The sequence below is a fragment of the Macrobrachium rosenbergii genome, chromosome 16 (assembly GCF_040412425.1).
Source record: "Macrobrachium rosenbergii isolate ZJJX-2024 chromosome 16, ASM4041242v1, whole genome shotgun sequence".
NCBI classification, from domain to species: Eukaryota; Metazoa; Arthropoda; class Malacostraca; order Decapoda; family Palaemonidae; genus Macrobrachium; species Macrobrachium rosenbergii.
The window spans coordinates 40,911,262-40,933,761 of record NC_089756.1 but is presented as its reverse complement, the minus strand read 5'-3'; the positions used below and the strand labels follow the sequence as shown (position 1 = coordinate 40,933,761).

General features: G+C 37.0%; 1 protein-coding gene across 3 annotated transcripts in view; it reads right to left on the bottom strand.

Annotated features, from left to right (window-relative positions):
- The window catches only part of LOC136847365 (uro-adherence factor A-like), a 584,194-nt gene that overhangs the window by 491,406 nt on the left and 70,288 nt on the right, over positions 1-22,500 (bottom strand). The window contains exon 2 of one of the 3 annotated variants that reach the window (XM_067118973.1): positions 19,244-19,343. Coding sequence is in view for 2 of the 3 variants with exons in the window: in XM_067118972.1 (XP_066975073.1) it covers positions 13,669-13,717 (49 nt within the window). In the remaining variant the exon portion in view is untranslated. Of the gene's footprint in view, positions 1-13,668; positions 13,906-19,243; positions 19,344-22,500 lie in introns of those variants that run through there. The other 2 variants (XM_067118972.1, XM_067118971.1) reach the window with 2 other exon arrangements.

Below are 22,500 nucleotides of genomic sequence, written 5' to 3'. Positions count from 1 at the left end.
TTTGGCATCAAAAGAAATAAAGATGATATAATCTCGCACATAGAGTATCACGAACATCAACCGCATCTAGTACCAACCCTATTCAAAGAGTAATAAAACTAAACATACATATAGTCTAGTTGTGTTTATATATATATATATATATATATATATATATATATATATATATATATATATATATATATATATAAAAAAGTAGTAAAGCCAATGTCTCATGTGTTATGTCAGCTAAAGTTGAACATTTATTTACGATATTTATCGTGCTTGAATACCAGAGTATTTTGGGTAGCTGCTTTGATGTGACGAAACAGCAAGTAAAGCTGCCTTATCAATACGTCTCCCTGGGGGCATTCCAAACGAGAGAGAGAGAGAGAGAGAGAGAGAGAGAGAGAGAGAGAGAGAGAGAGAGAGAGAGAGAGAGAGAGAGAATTTTGAACTATCAGCTGTTGCAAATCAAGTAACAGTTCCTGAGTAAACAGAATTTAAATTAATCAACGCCTCTTCAGCATCTTTCATTTTGTTTTTTTACTTGGTAGTTATTTTCCACTGTTCATTCCCTTCTAAAATTGCTGATTTCGAACGGAGGAAGGACTGAAATTTGACCCATACAGCCTCCAGTTGTTGATTCACTGCTAAACTGGCAGTGAATCGACACCCTTCCAAACTGACCAGAAGCGTTGGAAATTATTCAGTCTTGAATTACGATTCAGCACTGTATTAAATTGTCGTTACAAGACCTAATAATTGCATCAGAATATTTTAAAACAGTTTCAGTTATATGGCAACTGAATGTGAGCCGATGAAACATGCATACATACATATACACACACACATACATATACACACACATATATATATACACATATTGCTAATAGGACCTCAATGAAACTGGAAAGCTTGTAATTTTTTTTAATAAATAACTCCGCTAGATACCACCCAGTTTCAATGAGGTCCTCTTAGTAATTGTATTAATGCACAGAACAATTCTGCAAGTGATAAAGTTAATAAGTATATATATATATATATATATATATATATATATATATATATATATATATATATATATATATATCTACTATGCAAAAGCTCAAAAGGAAAAATATTAAAGAATAAAATACATAAATACATTAACTAATATGCTATCCAAAAACAATACGACACAAACACTTGCTAAAAAAAATTGAAGAAACGAATAAGTGTTATTGATGGAGTGATGAACGCTTAGGATTTTTTTGACCTTTCGTCTGACCCTACAGTGACCTCTTGTGACCTCAATTCGCATTGTATCACGGGACGAACCAAGGGCAGACGGGAATATTTTCCACTGCTGATGCAAAGCCAAAAAAAAAAAAACTGCTAAAAATCTGTGCTCACAACCATTGAGACTGAAGACCTATTTCACTGCATTGTAGCAAAGATTACAAAGAAATCAAACAAAATATATTTCAAAACCAAGATTTCTTCGGGCCTGGGCTAGAAAGGGACATTTCTGTGCCTGTTAGGTTTACCTTTGCTCTTAAAAAATAAACATTAATTACTTCACTGCATCTTACAACATTGGTAAAAATTGAATTAAAAAGATTTGGTATATATTTATATACTCAGAATCCAAGAAAATGAATGCTACACTAAATACAGTATTCTAATTTCCCAAGTAAATAGTACTGCGCGTAAAACAACACCTGCATAATTAATATCAATAAAGGCAACAGGGGCCCTGTGAATAAACAAATAGAGTCCCAAGAGACCAGAACTAATTAAAAACATCAGGTGAATAAAATGCCAATAAAACTCGACCTCAGTTTACACAAATGAAATAAGAACATTATAACATACATGTAGGCCTAAGCCATTAGCGGATCTAGAAAAATTTCTTGGGGGGCACCAATTTTCATATTACACATATATATAGCCTATATATATATATACATATTATATATACATTATATATATACGTATATGTATAATTTCTATAACAGACTGGTTTTTTTTTATTTTATATTTCTCATTTATGTTATTATCTAAATCTTCAATATTATTATTTTGTCATTATTTTTCATGGGGGGGGGCAGGTGCCACCCCCACCCCCAGATCCGCTGGTGATATAAGCGCTTCAATAAAGAAGGGACTACACACAATAAGTATTCAAGAGGACTAGGCGATGGCCCAAGACTCTTTCAGATAACAGCCTATGCAATACAATCCCATACAGAGAGGGCTAAAACCACAAATATTAAATAATAACGTGATTAATAACATTCCTAAATAACTCCCGAGTACCTTGCCTGATAATAACACAAAGAAATATACTAAACTAAAAATATTAGGCGTTAATTAAGGTCCATTAAGAGAAATTAAAACTAAAACCGAGACCTGACCCCAATCACGCAACACATTATAAACAAATTACTGGGAAAATTACCGCAAGCATAAAATCATTTACCATGAAGCAACCTACTGTACACCGAAAACTAATCAAGACCACGTCCAGAAACCAGCCCCCCCCCCCCCGTCGAGGAGAAAGTAATGAAAAGACCAGCCGTTGATGCAAGACTCATCTGGAAAAGGGAAAAATACCATCGTTAAGCAAAAGGTCCCATTTGCAATTGCTTCCTGCTAGACTTCCTCCAGACTTCATTATAAGCTTCCGAGAAATCTGAAGCACGGCAGAGCATGGGTTGCCAGTTAGGGAATTTGGATTCCAGAGCCATTTCCAGAGCCATCCATCTCTCTCTCTCTCTCTCTCTCTCTCTCTCTCTCTCTCTCTCTCTCTCTCTCTCTCTCACATAACTTACCGTCAACCTTTCAGTCAATAACGCTCTCTCTCTCTCTCTCTCTCTCTCTCTCTCTCTCTCTCTCTCTCTCTCTCTCTCTCTCTCTCTCTTTCTTCAATTACAGTTTAAAATCAAACGTACACTCTAGAAAAGTCTTCACTCTTCTATACAATACATAATGTATTTCTTCACTGAGGGTGCAACACGGTTCTCTCTCTCTCTCTCTCTCTCTCTCTCTCTCTCTCTCTCTCTCTCTCTCTCTCTCTCAACTCAACTGACGTGGGTCGAAGTTGGAGTAGAATGAGAATCGAGAGTGAAAATAATAAGACTGAGTGCCAGTGCTCCAAGAGTACGTATAAATTATAAAATAAAACCGAAAATAAAAACAGGGAATCTGCAAGGTTATCTCCAGCCAAATAGAGAGAGAGAGAGAGAGAGAGAGAGAGAGAGAGAGAGAGAGAGAGAGAGAGAGAGAGATAGCAATAACTCATCTCGTTCGTTATCAGTTGGAATAAAGAATTTTGATAAAAAAAAAAAGAAAAAAAACTGAGAACCACCACTGGCGATAAATCAGGATTATGACGCAAGAGTACAACGCAGTCAAAAATACAAAAGCATATTTTTTTCAATAGTAATACGATAAGATTTACTTATCACTGACGACTTCACGTGCGTTTGATATATCATTCATTAAGAACGGAGAAATTAAAGATAACGACACAGCACTGGGAACGCAGATATGATGCACCAACAACCCGAGGTTCAGAGTACAAGCTAGTAAAGATGTTTATCAGTATTCGCAGGCTTCGGAAATCTAAAGTTCAGGCTACGTATCCTATAAGCTGCCCGGGTCAACAGCTTAATTATTTTACCCACTGCCCCACTCGAGGTCTTTGAAGATGCACTACAAAGACCAAGGATCTTTACGCCAAAAGAATTTAACATCCTCGTTCTCTGCAAATGTAGGAATGAGGATGCTAGACCTATACCGTTCGCCACCATGGCAGCGAACTAGCACGCACGACTTTGAGCCAGCCACCTACCTCCTGTTTAGGCTCACAGAGGCATTGTGAGCGTTCACAAAATGGGATTACATGCCTTCCCCGCCAAGGATCGATCTCGTGACCCATTGAGGTGTGTGTGTGTGTTCTTACACAAGTTTCTCCAGCAACTGTGAATGAATGCATCATATCCCAATCGGGATCAAGCCACCAGCTTTAAATCCACGGTTGGAGAGGAACTCGGAAAATGACTCATTAATAAGCCGTGTTCATACAGAGACGGCTATGTCTGCCTTCCCCTGCTGATGATCCTTGCATCAACATCTGTCACTTTATGTAAGTGTAATAAGTCTGAGCTGGTGCGATACGGCATACGACTACCTTATTCACAGCGCCAGAGGGGATATAAATCAATCAACACTTTTACAATTACCACTAAGGTACCGTAAATTCATGTGACGTTGGGAGTCTGTATTCATCACGTAAAATACTGTATGATGACAAATGGTGAGGATCAAGTCTCTCTCTCTCTCTCTCTCTCTCTCTCTCTCTCTCTCTCTCTTCTCAAGACTCTCTTCCTGTTTCTCAAACACACACACACACTCACTTTCTCTGGTTATTCATAAAACGCTTGCTAAAAAAAAAACATACACACTGGCCTCAACAACACTGAACAAAAAGTTGCTTAAACGGAGTGGGACGAGAGGGATTTCAGACAAAAGACCACAACAATTAAGAGGAATGAAAAACGAAGATTTGTGGATTCTCAAACGGAAAAACAAAAAGATTATTTACAGAGGTTTACATTTGCAGAATGAAGCAATGTTCAGTCCAGAGGGAAAAACCACAGAAATATAAATTTTAAAAACCCCTTTTACAGTGAAGACGAGTGAAATGAAAAATGACTAAAACGATGTCAGAAAGGTCTATAAAAAAATAAGAGATATATGAAAAGGCCCTTTTATATAAAATATAAAAACCCGGAACGAATTGGCAATGAATCCCATGACGCCTGAAGGCCCGCGGAGAGAAGAGATGGAAATGGACTAGTTTAGATCATTCAAAAAGGGACGGATCCATTTTAGAATACCTAGTGAAATAAGGATGATGTCCTCCTGGTTCATAAAACGAGAGAGAGAGAGAGAGAGAGAGAGAGAGAGAGAGAGAGAGAGAGAGAGAGAGAGAGAGAGAGAGAGCCGAAAGGGCTGTCTGAACCAGCAATTTAAAGGTGCCGTAATGAACATACCTAAACATAACTGGGATTCTTACAGCATTACACGAAGTACCTCAAACCGTTGTTCGGTGTAATTTCAATCTGATGAGAATTACCTCAACACGAGGAGGATTATTTCAACGTCATACGGATTATTTCAAAATGTCTGGCGATTAACTCTACACGATGTAGAGTACTTGGACATACCAAGAGTGACCTCACCTTAGAGAGGATCATTTCAACGTAGGATTAAGTCAGAGTGAACTATAATCCAATATGCATTACATGCACTTATCATTCAGTTCGCTTGACCTAGTAAATGCATAGTCACTTGGAAACGATTTACACCTAATATATGTCCATCTGACTTGGATCGGGATAATCCTAGAACTTGAAAAATTAAACATTGCATTTATATCGGTGCACAAATTGCAATAAATTTGCATTATGTAAAGTCATCTCTTCACCACAGCAGTTTCTTGTCGCAATTAACATATTGTACCGTTGTGGAGAGGAACCTTCCTCGAGTCAAGCAGATGCACATGTATATCAATTATAATTCCCCTTGGGCGATGCTATTCCCAAGGCATAGTGGATTAGATGCTACATGACATCTGTGGCCATAAGATCTGAGTGTGTGTATGTGTGTGTGTGTGTGTGTGTATATATATATATATATATATATATATATATATATATATATATATATATATATATATATATATACTGCAAGTATGAAGGTGTATGTGGTGTAATTATATATATATATATATATATATATATATATATATATATATATATATATATATATATATATATATATATATATAGTGAGTTAAAACTTATGTAATAGCAAAGTTTTTCACACTGAACAGTAGTCAGCAGCAGTTTCTGCTCGGACACTATATTAAAGATGCGTAAAACGTCTATCTTATCAAAGCAGATAAGATGAGACATTTTCTACTATCAGTCGCCTAATCGTTCTAACTGACAAAACAACTGGGACATGAGAACCATATACCTCGATAAGAAGACGACAAAATAAGCCTTTCGTGCCATGAGGTTTCCATTTGGAAATATACATAGTGGGACATAATAATAATAATAATAATAATAATAATAATAATAATAATAATAATAATAATAATAATAATAATGGCAATTCCAGTGATTATAGTTTTTTGTCTACACACGAGATAATAGCTGAGAAAAAAAAATTCTCTCTATGAATGAAAACCCAATTATGCCTTATTTCTAGTACTTTACGAAGAGAAAACTCAATCAAAACGGACATACACATTCTGGAAACACTGACGATAGTACAGAGTTCCATCCCCATCCCTCTCGCTTCGCACAACACGTTTGTCTGTTGGTTACGACAGATACAAGTCACCCAAAACGAGTACAGTCTAAAGCAATATTGATAAAGATTGATTTCTTATATTAGAACTCCTGACTTTTTCATTAAACTACAACAGTACATTAAAAATCGTTCAGAATAACAACTCACTTTTAAAACACACAACAGATTGTGTATCTTTATCTAAATAAAGGCACAACACATACACTGGATGGAAGGAAGGCAAAAAATAGTGATAAACATTCTCTCTCTCTCTCTCTCTCTCTCTCTCTCTCTCTCTCTCTCTCTCTCTCTCTCTCTCTCTAGAAGCTTCGAAAATTCACACTTAACACACACAAGAGCGTGTGTACCCTTATCAAAATAAGGACAGTACAAACTTTGAACTGGAAGACTTTTTATTCACAATAGTAGGAAAGCAAATAATAGTTAACCTTCTCTCTCTCTCTCTCTCTCTCTCTCTCTCTCTCTCTCTCTCTCTCTCTCTCTCTCTCTCTCTCCAGAAACTTCGAAAATTCACATTCAATACAAACAACAGCGTGTGTATCGAAATCAAAATACAGACAGTATAAGCACGTGACTGGATGACGTTTTTTTATTTATAATATCAGCAAAGTACCGGTATACAATAGTTAATCTTCTCTCTCTCTCTCTCTCTCTCTCTCTCTCTCTCTCTCTCTCTCTCTCTCTCTCTCTCTCTCTCTCTCTCTCTCTCTCTGTAGAAGTTTCGAAAACTCTCGCAGTAAAAATACTCGCCGACAAGGAGGTGGCAATACGCTGGGTACCGAGCGAGGGGCGAAACTTCTGAATGAAAAAGAAACACGAAGCGAAGGGAATCCATTTATATACATAAGAAGTTTCCCCCAGAACTTGGAGATAGAAAAAGGACCTGGCGATGATTTCCAGACTTCTTTAGTAACGAAGTTTTCCAAGTGGAAATGAAATCGTAAGTGTGTGCAAAAGTGGCTGCACGACAGTATGTTAAATGTGTAATTTTATTCACAAAATTAAAACTCTTGATGAACCACTGCATAACAAATTTGAAAATACACACACACATATATCTGCACATATATATAGTATATATATAAATGTATACGTTTAAGTATATATATTATATATATATAGATATATATATTATATAATATATATATATACGAGTATATATATATTTGTATATTCAGTGAACGAGTGATCATTAAATGAATAAGACATTAAACCATTGAAATAGCCACCACCTATGGTTGCTACAGTTTCTCTTTCTCTTTTTAACACAATAAAAATCTAATTCGAGACAGAAATGACGAAAAAATCCTTAAAGCTGCTAAGGTACCATACCTTTGACTTCTGTACATTAAATGCAACCAGTTTAATGCAATGTGAAAACAAAGTCTCTCTTACCTAAGCAAGTGCGTGAGAAAGCAATGGCGTGCTTGTTTTTAACTCTACGGGTTTAGTTAGATATATTTCGCGTGGCTTTTTTTTTTTTTTTTTTTCCTTTTGCATTAAAGGAATGCTCGATACTTATCTCAACTTCACAATACATGTGACATATATATATATATAATATATATATATATATATATATATATATATATATATATATATATATATATATATATATATATATATATATATATATATAGACAGACAGATAGACAGATAGATAGATAGATAGATAGATAGATAGATAGATATACAGTATACATATATGTGTGTGTGTATTTTCAAATTTATTAAGCAATGGTTCATCAAGAGTTTTAATTTACTGCATAAAATTACAAATTTAATACACTGTCGAGAAGCCACTTTTGCACACAGTCACGATTTCATTTCCAGTTGGGAAACTTCTTCACTAAAGAAGTCTGGAAATCATCGCCAGGTCCTTTTTCTATCTCCAAGTTCTGGGGGAAACTTCTTATGTGTATATACATATATATGTGAGGAATTTCACCATTCGCCAGTGCAATTTATCATCTCTTTTTCGTCTTTCATGAAATCTGGCGCCGCAACGACTATGGTCATAGACCACTCACCCTGTCACAAACCTCCTCCTCCTCCTCCTCCTACTACTACTACTACTACTAATAATAATAATAATAATAATAATAATAATAATAATAATAATAATAATTATTATTATTATTATTATTATTATTATTATTATTATTATAATCACCATCATCATCATATATTTGTATAATCACACAATCCAAACTAAATAACAAACTTCATAAATTGAACATATCCGCACATCTGAACCGAGGGGGGAGAAAGATAAAACAAAACAAAAAAACGAAAAAAGAACAAATAAATTGGTACCAGGGTTACGACATGGGAGTGTAGGTAGGAACATGTGTGGCTAGAGGTTTCCATGGCTGGTGGTGGTACTACCTAGACCGTGGTGGCGGTGGTGTACTGTGCGTGCGGACTGCTATCGAACAGGGTAGTCAGTCTCGACTCTCCCCAGATCGACTCCATATTCACCCACGCAGGATAAAACAGAATCTCCGGGCGGGCCTCCCTCTGTCACGGAGTATAATGCATTGTATCGCGGGGGGGGGATACTGCAGCGTACACTGAGGAAATTTATGATGTGTACAAACACACAAACATATACATTATATATATATATATATATATATATATATATATATATATATATATATATACACACACATATGTATGTATATATATAATACTTGTGGCTTGTCAACCAAAAGCTTACATCGTTCAAGAATTTTCCAGTTTAAGAAGTTCTGTGAGAGTGTGTGTGTGTGTGTGTGTGTGTGTGTGTGTGTGTGTGTGTGTGTGAGAGAGAGAGAGAGAGAGAGAGAGAGAGAGAGAGAGATGAGGAATCTGATATGCTTAGTAATCCAAGTGCATACTATAGAAAACTACCTTACAAACAGAAACTCCCAATGAAATAAATTCATACAATATATATATATATGTATGTGTGTATATACAGATATATCTATCTATATATATATATATATATATATATATATATATATATATATATATATATATATATATATATATATATATATATATATATACACTGCTCCAATCATAAAATCACATCAAAGCGCCACTTGAGCACATATAAGGCCTTAACCTTCCCACTGATTTGACGAACTTATCTTGCTATCGGATTAGTCGAGATTTACTATGCAAATCCCACAATAAACCCCGTCATAAATTCTAGTAACTCACTGCATTTTTAATAACAAGTTAACCCTCATTTAAAACAATGGCTATGTTACAGTAAGCGTAACAACTCGTTCTTTATATTCACTAAATAATAAAGTACAATCGCGAAAAGGAAACGAGGCAAATATTTCTGTTCCCTTGATAGATCAAACGAACAGTCTTGTCTTCATCTACGACCCTTCTCAGCCCCGAGGGCACGCGAGGGTATATCTTCCACGAAGAGATTGACTCGTTTTCTTGGGAGTTCACTCGGGAAATAAATTGTTTTTCAACTGACGCCCCCAGGATACAATCGCAATAACAGCCAGCTATTTTCTTTTTTTTTCCAGTTGCCTTTATCTAGCCCGGGTCCGAAGAGAACTTAAAAAACAGGCGTAGAAATGTAGTATAAATACACATGTATATATTTATATATATATATATATATATATATATATATATATATATATATATATATATATATATTATATATATATATTATTCAGAAGATGAACCCTACTCATATTTAAAAAACACCATAGGGGCCATCGACTTGAAATTCAAGCTTCCAAAGATACAAGCGTATAAACACATATAAATATATACATACATACATACATACAGTACATGTGTGTGGGGGGGTGGACTCAAACATTAACGGAGCGACAAACATGTGCATACGCACAAAAAAAAAAAAAAAAACAGGGATCCGATCAACTCTTTCTAAAGAAAAAAAGCCAGTAAAAAATCACTAAAAAAAATATATCTATTTAAACCCTACACTAACGGAATGAATAAAAGTCGCTGAATTAACGCGGGTCTGTCAACACACAAGGCTCCTGGTCAGGAAGGCGAGCCCACCTTCAAGGGGCTCCGTAGATTGGATAAACAGAATGGAAAATGAGATCTGGGCTGAAATTACGGCGCTCAGAGGGAATTCGCTGGGGTTCATTTCTCCAACTGACTACTAGTTTCTCTCTCTCTCTCTCTCTCTCTCTCTCTCTCTCTCTCTCTCTCTCTCTCTCTCTCTCTCACACACACACACACACACACCACACAAAAGCCTGGGTATATTATGCACTCTTATCCTTCAAAATACTAATCTCCTCGTATTATTCGTGTTGAGTAGCATAGCTTAAGTGATTAGCACACATCCTCCCTCTCTGCGTGTGTGTGTGTGTGTGTGTTATAACATCACAGGGGTGACTATCAGTCTCAGTCTGTCTCTCTCTCTCTCTCTCTCTCTCTCTCTCTCTCTCTTGTGCATCACAAGAGCGATTACCAGTCTCTCTCTCTCTCTCTCTCTCTCTCTCTCTCTCTCTCTCTCTCTCTCTGTTGTAGCATCGCATAAGTGATTATCACTCTCTCTCTCTCTCTCTCTCTCTCTCTCTCTCTCTCTCTGAATAATGCAAGTTATTCCGTCCAGTTATCAAACACTTTCCATTATTAATATGAAGTACAATTACAAACGGTTGTACAAGACAGTGTGTCTCTCAAACAATATCACTAGGCCATTCGACCCCATACATCATCAATCGTTTCACATTCCCGGTGTTGGTGAGCATCACATAACAACCCCTTTCTTACACAGCAAAAAGGGTCAGAGGACGGTAAGCAAAATAGAATAAAAACAGAAAAATGGGGGGAAGGTTCTGCGTCAACTGACCAATCAGTCTATTCTCACGCAAAGGGCCCCAAGTCAATATGAGCTCGGCAACAAGGAGAGAGAGAGAGAGAGAGAGAATCCTATTCATTGGACATACACTACTACCTCCTTGACTGAATGTTATCAGGCCATATTAGTTATAATATATTAGAATATTTAGTTGCTGATGGACCTTCTGAAGCGATTTATCTGCTCACTATGTCCACCCTTGATCAAGGAGTTAAAGAATGAACTGAACAATGACTGTTGTCTTCATTTTTCGGAGCCAATCCTTAGCTGAAACGGCCTATTGCTGAGCAAAATCAAAATAAATAGGCTGCTCTGATTATTGCATTTTTCAGCTCAGTGAATTGGTACTTGAATACTGTGGACAGCTAAATATCCTGTGCCAGGATTTCCACTGTACCAGACTTGATAAAAATTCTCAGAAGTACATAGGTTCGCGAATAAAACACTGCAATGCAAAGAAAAATTACTTGGAAATCTGCATGTGTTCATTTGAAAATCCTAAGACTACCACTTACTGTGTTTGTTGTTCAGACCCAACAAGAAATTCCTGACACTAAAAATAATACAAGCAATGTACAAAATTAATTACAAAGCTTCATTTTTTAGTTGACAAGGGAAAACGCTTAACATGTACAACTCTCAAAGGCAAAAGCCAACATAAAATTAGTCCACTTCAAAAGCCAGGAATCAAAGCAACTGCTTCTGCAACATTAAGTCCTAATGTCAAGCACCACTTGGTACATCTTGCACATCCATCATTCTACTTCTTAAATCAACCAGGAGGCGTCAATCAATAAACTGCCCGAGGCAATGTCAGAGATGAATTCTTGACTAAAGTGCATGCAAAGACAAAGTATGTTCAAAAGATCTTCTTTTGAAATTCTGGTAAGAGACCTTTGAAATTACTGAAAGTCAAAGCCCGAAGTCATAACCGACAGTAATCTGAACTTTCCAAGACCCAACCTGTGGTTCAAAAGTCTTATTGCGGAAGAAAATCCCAATATCCAGTTTGCTCTGACGATTACACTTTTCTCCAGTGAATTAATTCTTCAATCATTCGTGCATTTAAAAATCCAGGGCCGGCATTTCCACTATGTCAGACCAGATCAAAAATTCTCAAAAAAGCATCAGTTCATGAATAAAACATACAAAATCTTCCTCTAAGCCTGTACATCACTATTGTTTTTGATGGATATACTACGGCCAGATTTAAAATCGATCAACTTACTGCCTGAAATATCCTCAAAGCCAGAATTCACGACTATGTGTATGCAGTGACAACATATGCACATAAACTTCCGGTAGATATCTCTCTTATGGTTTAGGATAAATGCAGATTTATTACAAAGACAACGCATGTATATCAACTTCCTCTCAATATCTGATGCATTCATTTGTTCACCACACACACACACACCCACGAGTTGTGGGTGGGGATATCTAAACTGTGGTGGGTACTAGTTCATCGGTTTCATAACCCAATACATTTCCATCTTAAAGCTGCCTTGCTAAGTCGGTGAAATTGCGGTAAATTCCATTCCCAGGCAGCTACTGCACACCAGAGATGTTGAGCAGCACAAATATCATAGTCCTGTGCACGAGAAACTTGATTCAGCGCTAAAAGAAGGCAGAAGATTGCTGCCTTAATCCGTTCAATGATCGATATGAATCTGATAAAATTGCCATAGGCAGAATTTTTAATCCTCTGCTATGGGGGTAATCTGATGGGTAACACTTACGGAATATGTATACTCTTCTTTCATTCAAACACGGAATTCGGTGGACGGATTTACTGTCGAATGATGTTATATATATATATATATATATATATATATATATATATATATATATATATATATATATATATATATATATGTATGTATATATGTATATATATATATATATATATATATATATATATATATATACACTAGACACTATTAATTGATTGTTTGATGTCATTCGGTATATCACGCTTCGAATCTCAAAAAACCTAAAAGTACCTATGCATTCATAGTACTAAACTATATCTTCCGTGTATTTTCATAGTCCTTGACAGGTTTTACGCAAACTAGTTTATACAACTACATTGAAAACATATGTAATTTTAATATGACTGGCATTACATAAACGTTTCGAGCATAAACATCACCAAGATTTTGGAAAAAGAATTAATCTGTCATTTGCTGAGGTTCTAGACGCAACACTTACAGTACTCTTACTGTTTCATAAAGCTCAACGTTTACGTAACCCAACGATAGACAACGCTCTACACAATGTTAACTTCTTTTCTAGGCAAATTGCTAAGATGTTCGCTAAGGTTTTCAAACCCCAGTTGCTTGCCTGATGGTGATTGCGTCATTGAGTCAACTCTGTATCGATCGCTGTTGCCGTAAAGAGATAAATCACAAAACAACGTTGAAACTATTGCACAAAAATGATCGAATACTCACTTAGAGATAGCTGCTTCCATTGTACTTTCTTCTTATACTTTTTCCCCATTGATGGCAAATCTCAAAATAATTAAACAAAAATATGTTCAAAAGAACAACCTTTTCCTTCGCTCAGTGGAGGACAAAACACATGGCCACCCTCCTCCCTCAATCTCCCACGTGAAACTACTGGAGAAAGAGGTTGGGTTCACTCTTACACACCCGACCTACATCAGATACCAGCTCGCGCTTTACGCCGACTTTTAGGCCCTATTTATCGATATTTCCTACATCGGGGCAATCTCAAAACTATATCAAGAGAAATGTGAGATACATTACAAGCGATCTGCAATATCTGTTCAAGAGATCATAGCGTACTTTCGTAGTTGTATGGGAGACGATGATGTAACCAACAGTACCTAGGTGTGTGTCCGAGATCAGCCAATGGCAGATCACCATGACCCATGACGTCAAGAGCTTGTGACTGATGCCCGCCAGAGTGAAATATCACATGAAGTAATGCAACTTCTACCACATGGGCAATCCTACGTACATTTTCGTGACCTGGCGGCGCTTTTTCTAACTACATGACTAAAATATCAAATAAATAGCGTGAACATTACCGAAGCACGGTGCAGGCATCCACTTCACTCATGCTATGTGCTAGTTGCTGAGCCTTATTAAAACCTTGTGAGTGTCCGTGTTCGTCTGGCCGACATGGTGGCGACTATCTCATGACCGGAAACGTTCACCTTTTTTCTTTTCTATAAGGAATCACGCTGGTGACCTACACATTTCAAAAACTGTCAATATATTGATTGTTCGTTCTATATTTCACAGGTTTCCCATGACTCAGGTACTTGCGATACGTAAACGACCGGTGGAAATCGAGTCAATAAAAGTACAAATTACAAATTTAATTTACAGTTATCACACTGACAATATTACAGGTACTGATCTTCCTAAGTAACTTTACACCGGTGAAAGAATTCTCCCAAAAGAAAGAAACATATGTCATTATTTTGGTACGGTTTTGCTCGGGACGTCATCCCGAAAGTTCTCGAGAGCCGTTTAAACCCTACGGATATTGAACATGGGTTTTCGGGGCGGGTGGCCATGAACATTCTAAAATACTTTCAAAGAGACAGTTGAAAAGCTCTGCCTACCCGACAAGACTTTAATAAAAGCTAATGATGTCTTTTATGCATAATAATTCTTTAATACTATGTGACACCCTCCGAAAAAAAACCTCAGGGAACAAGTTTTACGACCCATTCGAAATTTTATGAATAACATTCACAGCCACCACAACCAAAGGCATAGGCAGAACAGATGACTTTTTCTAGGCCTACTTCATTCTTAATCACCCTCTTGTCTTCAAATCCATAGCTTATGTTTTTGAGACAGATACCGGTAAGAATGATATTTAAAGATACATATGGTTAGGTCTCGTTAATATAATCCTCCAGTAATTACAGTGCTGAGATGAAATTTAACCTGTAGAGCAGTTCTCTAATCCAACATTCATACGAACAGGAATAAACCAGCTAGACTCATGTGACGCAGTAATAAGAATTATCTAAAGAAACCATTATAAACTTGAAAAGGCTCTCTCTCTCTCTCTCTCTCTCTCTCTCTCTCTCTCTCTCTCTCTCTCTCTCTCTCTCTCTCTCTCATGAATAACATTTTCAAATAAGTAGTGGAAATTAAAAAGACTATTTAATGATACAAACGGAAGATATGTACTGTACAGCACGGTATGATGAATGGTTTATTTCATCAGTGACTTATTCATCTACTATTCTTTTACTTTTGAATTAAGAATGAGACTACAGAAATCGTTACAAGATCCATTGCGGTTAATTATTGAGATACCCAAAGCAAACAGAATCAGTATACTCACAAGACGTAGGCTAATTGAAATTATTTCGCGAATTACGCGGATTATTATTATTATTATTATTACTATGATTATTATTATTCATAACGTGTAAACATTCCAATGAACAAAACATTGCTGAGCAATATATGCCTCTCACTGACACTTCCAGCCATCTCCCCTCCAAGAGCATTCCGATTCTTGAATTGAGTGATTCACTTTCTCCTTGAAAGACGAACGCCCATAGTTTTGTTATAAAGTTATAAAAGTCATGAAAACAAAGTCACAAACTCATTAAGCTCAGTATCATCTGAAAGGGTTTTATACTGCAACATGCGTGAAAAGATGAGAAGCTTCTCTCCCTTTCAGTTCAAACGGTATCTAAAAGTTACCAAGATCATAAATGGTAGTCTTAGTCTTACCACCGTTCGTGGGTTCGAATACCACTAAGGAAGGAGAGGGTATCTTTATTTATTTCCCAACTGGATTCAAGGCTTTTAGTGATAAGCATATCCAAAAAGCGTGCGGAAACAGAAAAATAAAGAGATCGCTGCAGCCATCAGTAATACATATACTGTATACCTTGTGAAGGTAACATCTAGGTTATACATAAATGTATACATATATATATATATATATATATATATATATATATATATATATATTATTCACCCATAAATACCGTTAAACATCGAATTCACTATAGCATGGGAATAGCTTCCACCAAAAGGGAATTGACTGATAAGTGTCCCTGTGCCAGCCAGGATTCGAACCACGGCATGGCTTAAAAAAACAACAGACAATCACTTCGACCTCCCAGCTATCTTGAAGAATTGAACACTCAAACCACAGTTCAAAGCCTGACCGTGGCAGGAGCGTTTATCAGTTATACACAATGCCCTTTGGGTGTAAGTTATTCCCAAGGTATAGTGAATCAAATGATAACGTCAGTTCGTGGCCTAATATGTGTGAATATGAAAAAGTCACGCGTGTCTGGTTACACACATACACACTAAGTTAAGTATACCTTAGTTTAACCAGATCACTAAGCTGATTAACAGCTCTCCTACGGCTGGGCCGAAGGATTAGACTTATTTTACGTGGTTAAGAACCAATTGGTTACCTAGCAACGGGACCTACAGCTTATTGTGGAATGCGAACCACATACCGAGAAATTAATTTCTATCACCAGAAATAAATTCTTCTAATTCTTCAGTGGCCGGCCGGAGACTCGAACTCGGGCCTAGCAGAGTGCTGGCCGAGAACTCTACCGACTCGTCCAACGAGGAACTACACACACATACATACACGTATAATTATATATACGGTATGTATATGTATATGTATATATATATATATATATATATATATATATATATATATATATATATATATATATATATATATATATATATATAAGTATGTACGTATGGCATGAGACTTCCTAGCGCCTCCAGTTAGTAGGGAAAAAGTTTAGAGATCACTTTCCGGAAAAGGATGGCTGCAGGAAAAGGAAGGAGGGGAGGGCCACAGTAATCTCTTCCGCCGCCCCCGTCACCACCAGTAGCGCGAGGCACGTTTTGGCCACGCTCACTCTCAAGTCACGAGAAAACAGTTTCCCAAACGCAAGTCTCACATGATGTCTCCCAAGCCCTGATCTTTCTCTCACCAAATCAGTGACGGATAAGTGAATGTCACTACGACGTATTTCCACACACACACACCACCCACTCGCGCATGCGCATAGTAACTCGGAATGTCAGTTGCATTATTCCTTTAACGCTTTGAACTTCAGATCTTGCATCATTACCTTCTCTTACTCTTATTTTGAAAAAGATATTGTTTACACCCAGGAATATTTTTTTTTATATTATAAATACAAGTTTTGGGAGTATAGCACTTCCTTGAAAAGTGATCAGAGCACGAAAACTCTAGTCAGGGATTCCGCTTAGATAGACCTACAAGTAAGACAAGTCTCCTTACACCCAATAATCTGGGTTAACCGAAAACAAAAGTAAACAAGTAAAAAATGCGCCGAAGTTTCTTCGGCCCAATCGAGTTTTCTGTATAGCGTATAATCAATGCCACCGAAACTAGATCTCTCTTTCAGTGGTCTCGGTATAACGCTGTATGAGCCAAGGGCCATGAATTTAACCACCGCCCGGTTGTGGCCTGGCCTATATCGCTGCCATATGCACGATTATAGCTAACTTTAACCTTAAATAAAATACAGTCTACTGAGGCTAGAGGGCTACAATTTGGTATGTTTGATGATTGGAGGGTGGATAATCAACATACCAATTTGCAGCCCCCTAGCCTCAATAGTTTTTAAGATCTGAGGGCGGACATAAAAAGTGCGAACGGAAAAGCCGACACAATAGTTTTCTTTTCAGAAAACTAGCATACGGAAAAAAAGAGAAAGGCAGTGAATGCGTAACTGGGCTGAAATTAATAAAAATGTAATATAAATGACCACAACTAAAATAAAAAAAAAAAACACACCAAAACTCGCACCCTCCTAGATTTAACAGGAAAACACTTCTCAGAACGATTATTAACTCATTCAATAACGCTAAAAATAATCTCAATAGTTTCAATAACCTTAAGAATAATCGAGATTCCTATGAAAGTAATAATGATAATTCTGAAGACATCAGCAGTCTGCCCTTTTATGGGATACGTATTCGCCCACCTTAAAAAAAAAAAAAAAAAAAAAACTTTGCGAACGTGAGTTGCGAAGTTAACAGTTACAGGAAACATTGGTGGGGTATCACAGACATAAACAAATTCTCGAATGGAATTGAATTGAATACAGAACTTAGGCCAAAGGCCAAGTACTGGTACCTATGAGGTCATTCAGCACTGAAACGGAAATTGCAGGTAAAAGGTTTGAAAGGTGTAACAGGAGGAAAACCTCGCAGTTGCACTACGAATCAGTTGTTAGGAGAGGGTGGAAAGTAAGATGGAAGAAAGAGAATACCAAAGGAGCCACTACCCCCTTACGGGATAAACAAATTCTCGCTTTTGCAGATCCGTATAAATTAAGGCTGATTCACATTATAACATCACGTCACCGACACATCACGTCACGTCAAAGTACGTGAGAATTTCTTACACGTAATCAAATGGACTTGTTCACACCATCACGTCACGTCACCATCAAGCACACGGCATCCACCGTCACATCACGACACGTTTTCTTGTAAAGAATATTTTGACGTGACGTGACGGTGCTTATGCAAATTTCTTTCCGCTAAATCTGTGTAAGTCGCTGAGGTTGAGCACGAACTGAACCGGATTGTGATAGATAGTGTGAATACAAGGCACGGCTGATGGGACGGTGACGTGACGTGATGTTTCGGTGACGTGATGGTGTAATGTGAATCAGCCTTAGGACGAGTATTATATATATAAAAGAGACTGAACGAGAGCTTCAAAAGAGGATTACGAAGAGATGATGGTCCATCAGGAGCAGACTAGTTTAAAGCACACACGGCTTAAGACTGAAAAGGGTCACTTGATAAAACTGACGAAACAGGTTATGAGAAAGAACATGAAACATGGGGAATTCTAATGGTTATTTGACGGCAAATTAAATCTATTCCAAGTGTGAACCTTATCTCTAAGACATAACTAAAAAAAAAACACACTAACGCGTCTGGGCCATGCAATCTGAAAATATATATAAAAAAAAACTGTGTATAAAATAAACATTACCTTATAATACAGTGGCTGGAACACGTCTCTACAGCGCTGGACTTCTGGTCAGTGAAGTTGACTACAAATGAATACCAAGCACACAAGCTCTTGTCATCATCTGTGGGGACAGAGATGATATGAGTCACAATGAGGCTCGAGAATCCAGCACCGTTCTTCTTAAGTATTAGTGTACGAAGGAAAACTATCAAGACGTGTTCCTTTCAAAGATAAAAATCAATATACAACTTCTCTAGTTTTCATGAAATGGACAACAGATGAATGACAAGCATAAGAGGAAAAACACCAATATTTGTTATTTAGCTAAGACTAATGGGAAGACGCAGATATGGGACAGAACGAACAACTGATATTTACACAGTCATGCATAAATCATGTTATTACTCAAGCACTCACTCGCTCTGCTGGCTTTTCGGGATGCGTTCAGTCACACGGGAGCAGAACTGTAGATTGTGGGTTTGTGCCAGTTGGGCACTTGTATATATGTATGCATGTGTGTGTGTGTGTGTGTGTGTGTGTGTGTGTGTGGAGGGGTGAAACCGTTACCTTCAATCTGGCTACACTGATGTCTCTTCTGTTGGAATTCTGGAAAGACCAATGTCTCTTTTGCTGGAATTCTGGAAAGACCAATGTCTCTTTTATTGGAATTCTGGAAAGACCAATGTCTCTTTTGTTGGAATTTTGGAAAGACCAATGTCTCTTCTGTTGGAATTCTGAAAAGACTAATGTTTCGTTTGTTGGGAATCTGGAAAGCCCAGTGCCTCTTTTGTTGGATTTCTGGATAGACCAATGTTTTTTTTTTTAGAATTCTGGAAAGACCAATGTCTCTTGTTGGAATTTTGAAAAAAAAAAAAAACAATGTCTCTTTTGTTGGAATTTTGGAAAGGCCTATGTTTCTTTTACTGGAATTCTGGGAAGACCAATGTCTCTTATTTTGGAATTCTGGAAAGACAAATGTCTCTTTTGTTGGAATTTTGGAAAGACCAATATCTCTTCTGTTGGGATTCTTGAAAGACCAATGTCTGTTTTGTTGGTATTTTGGAAAGACAATGTCTCTTTTGTTGGAATATTGGAAGGACCAGTGTCTTTTGTTGGGATTCTTGAAAGCCCAATGTCTCTTTTGTTAGAATTCCGGAAAGACTATATATTTTTTGGAATTTTGGAAAGACCAATGTCCCTTTTGTTGGTATTTTGGAAAGACCAGTGTCTCTTTTGTTGGAATTTTGGAAAGACCAATGTCTCTTATGTTGGAATTCTGGAAAGACAATATTTACTTTTTTTTTTTTTGAGGAATTTTGGAAAGTCCAGTGTCTCTTTTGTCGGAATTCTGGAAAGACCAATGTCTCTTTTGTTTGGATTCTTGAAAGTCCAATGACTCTTGTTGGTATTTTGGAAAGACTAATGTCTCTTTTGTTGAAATTCTGGAAAGACCAAGGTCTCTTCTGTTGGTATTTTGGAAAGACCAATGTCTCTAGATGCCATTATGACATGATTGCAACTTGTACTGTAGCTTAGTATAGCAATCACAGTTTTTTAAAATCTCCAAATGCGGCAATACAGAAAAACCTGAAACTGTCATAAAACTGATTTAAGCTACCCACCTGAAAAGGTTATCGGGTTGAAACGTACTGCTATAGACGCAACAAATAAAACGGCAACAAAAAGAATCTGTCACCTCAGGTGGGACCAAAATCATACCTGGCCAATGGAACAGAAGTCCAGGCAGTAAATAAGGTGTGACTCATTGCCACAGCGCAAGCATTGATTTTAGGGCTAATGCTTTGAAATCATGCATACGTCGTCATCGGCCAATCTCCTGCATAAATAAATTACGCTCACGCGACCAAAAGAAATGGCAGGAGAAAGATTTCGTGAAAATAAATTACCGACGAAACAAAATGATACTCGGTACACAAAATTATATTGGCAAAATAAAGAAAGAGTGAAGGCATGCAAAGAATTACTTCACTCGCGTATTTACATATACTAACTCGAGGAAGATTTAAATCTGTGCCTGAGGAATTATATATAATAATAATAATAATAATAATAATAATAATAATAATAATAATAATAATAATAATAATAATATGCACATTTAGATCATTGTAAAGTAATAAATTCATAAAAGATACCACAGTATATGAGGCATTCACACAAAAGTATTGAAATAATGTAAACATGAAAGGAAGAATAATTTGGGTAAAGAAAGAATCAAAACTTAATAAAGTACGGCTGAAAGGCTTCAGCAAAGAAGGTCAAGTAATTATCCTGACTGATGAATCACTTCAAAATCTTTTGACCTCAACTCAACAATTTTGGAACCATCCAGGGAGCGCAGAGAAAAAAAAAGAAAAAAGAAAAACAAATCCATAAATTTCAAAGTATTTGCTCTTATCGTCCGGCTTTTAGTGATATCATGAACCTCAGTTTGAGAGAGAGAGAGAGAGAGAGAGAGAGAGAACTTTTCATAGTACTGGCTCTTATCGTCCAGCTTTCAATATTATGAACCTCAGTTTAAGAGGGAAATAAGTTAAGCATACCTTAGTTTAACCAGACCACTGAGCTGATTAACAGCTCTCCTAGGGCTGGCCCGAAGGATTAGACTTATTTTACGTGGCTAAGAACCAATTGGTTACCTAGCAACGGGACCTACAGCTTAGTGTGGAATCCGAACCACATTATACCGAGAAATGAATTTCTTTCACCAGAAATAAATTCCTCTAATTCTTCATTGGCCGGCCGAAGACTCGAACTCGGGCTTAGCAGAGTGCTAGCCGAGAATTCTACCGACTCGTCCAACGTGGAACTAGTTTAAGAGAGAGAGAGAGAGAGAGAGGGAGAGAGAGAACACTTCACAGTACTGGCTCTTATCGTCCAGCTTTCAATATCATGAACCTCTGTTTAAGAGAGAGAGAGAGAGAGAGAGAGAGAGAGAGAGAGAGAGAGAGAGAGAGAGAGAGAGAACATCTCATAGTACTTATCGTCCAGCTTTCAATATCATAAACTTCAGTTTTAGAGAGAGAGAGAGAGAGAACATCTCATAGTACTTATCGTCCAGCTTTCAATGATATCATGAACCTCATTTTAAGAGAGAGCAAGAGAGAGAGAAAGAAAGAGAGAGAGAGAGAGGGAGAGAGAGAGCATCTCATAGTATTGACTCTTATCGTCCAGCTTTCAATGATATCATGAACCTCAGTTTAAGAGAGAGAGAGAGAGAGAGAGAGAGAGAGAGAGATCATCTCATGGTATTGATT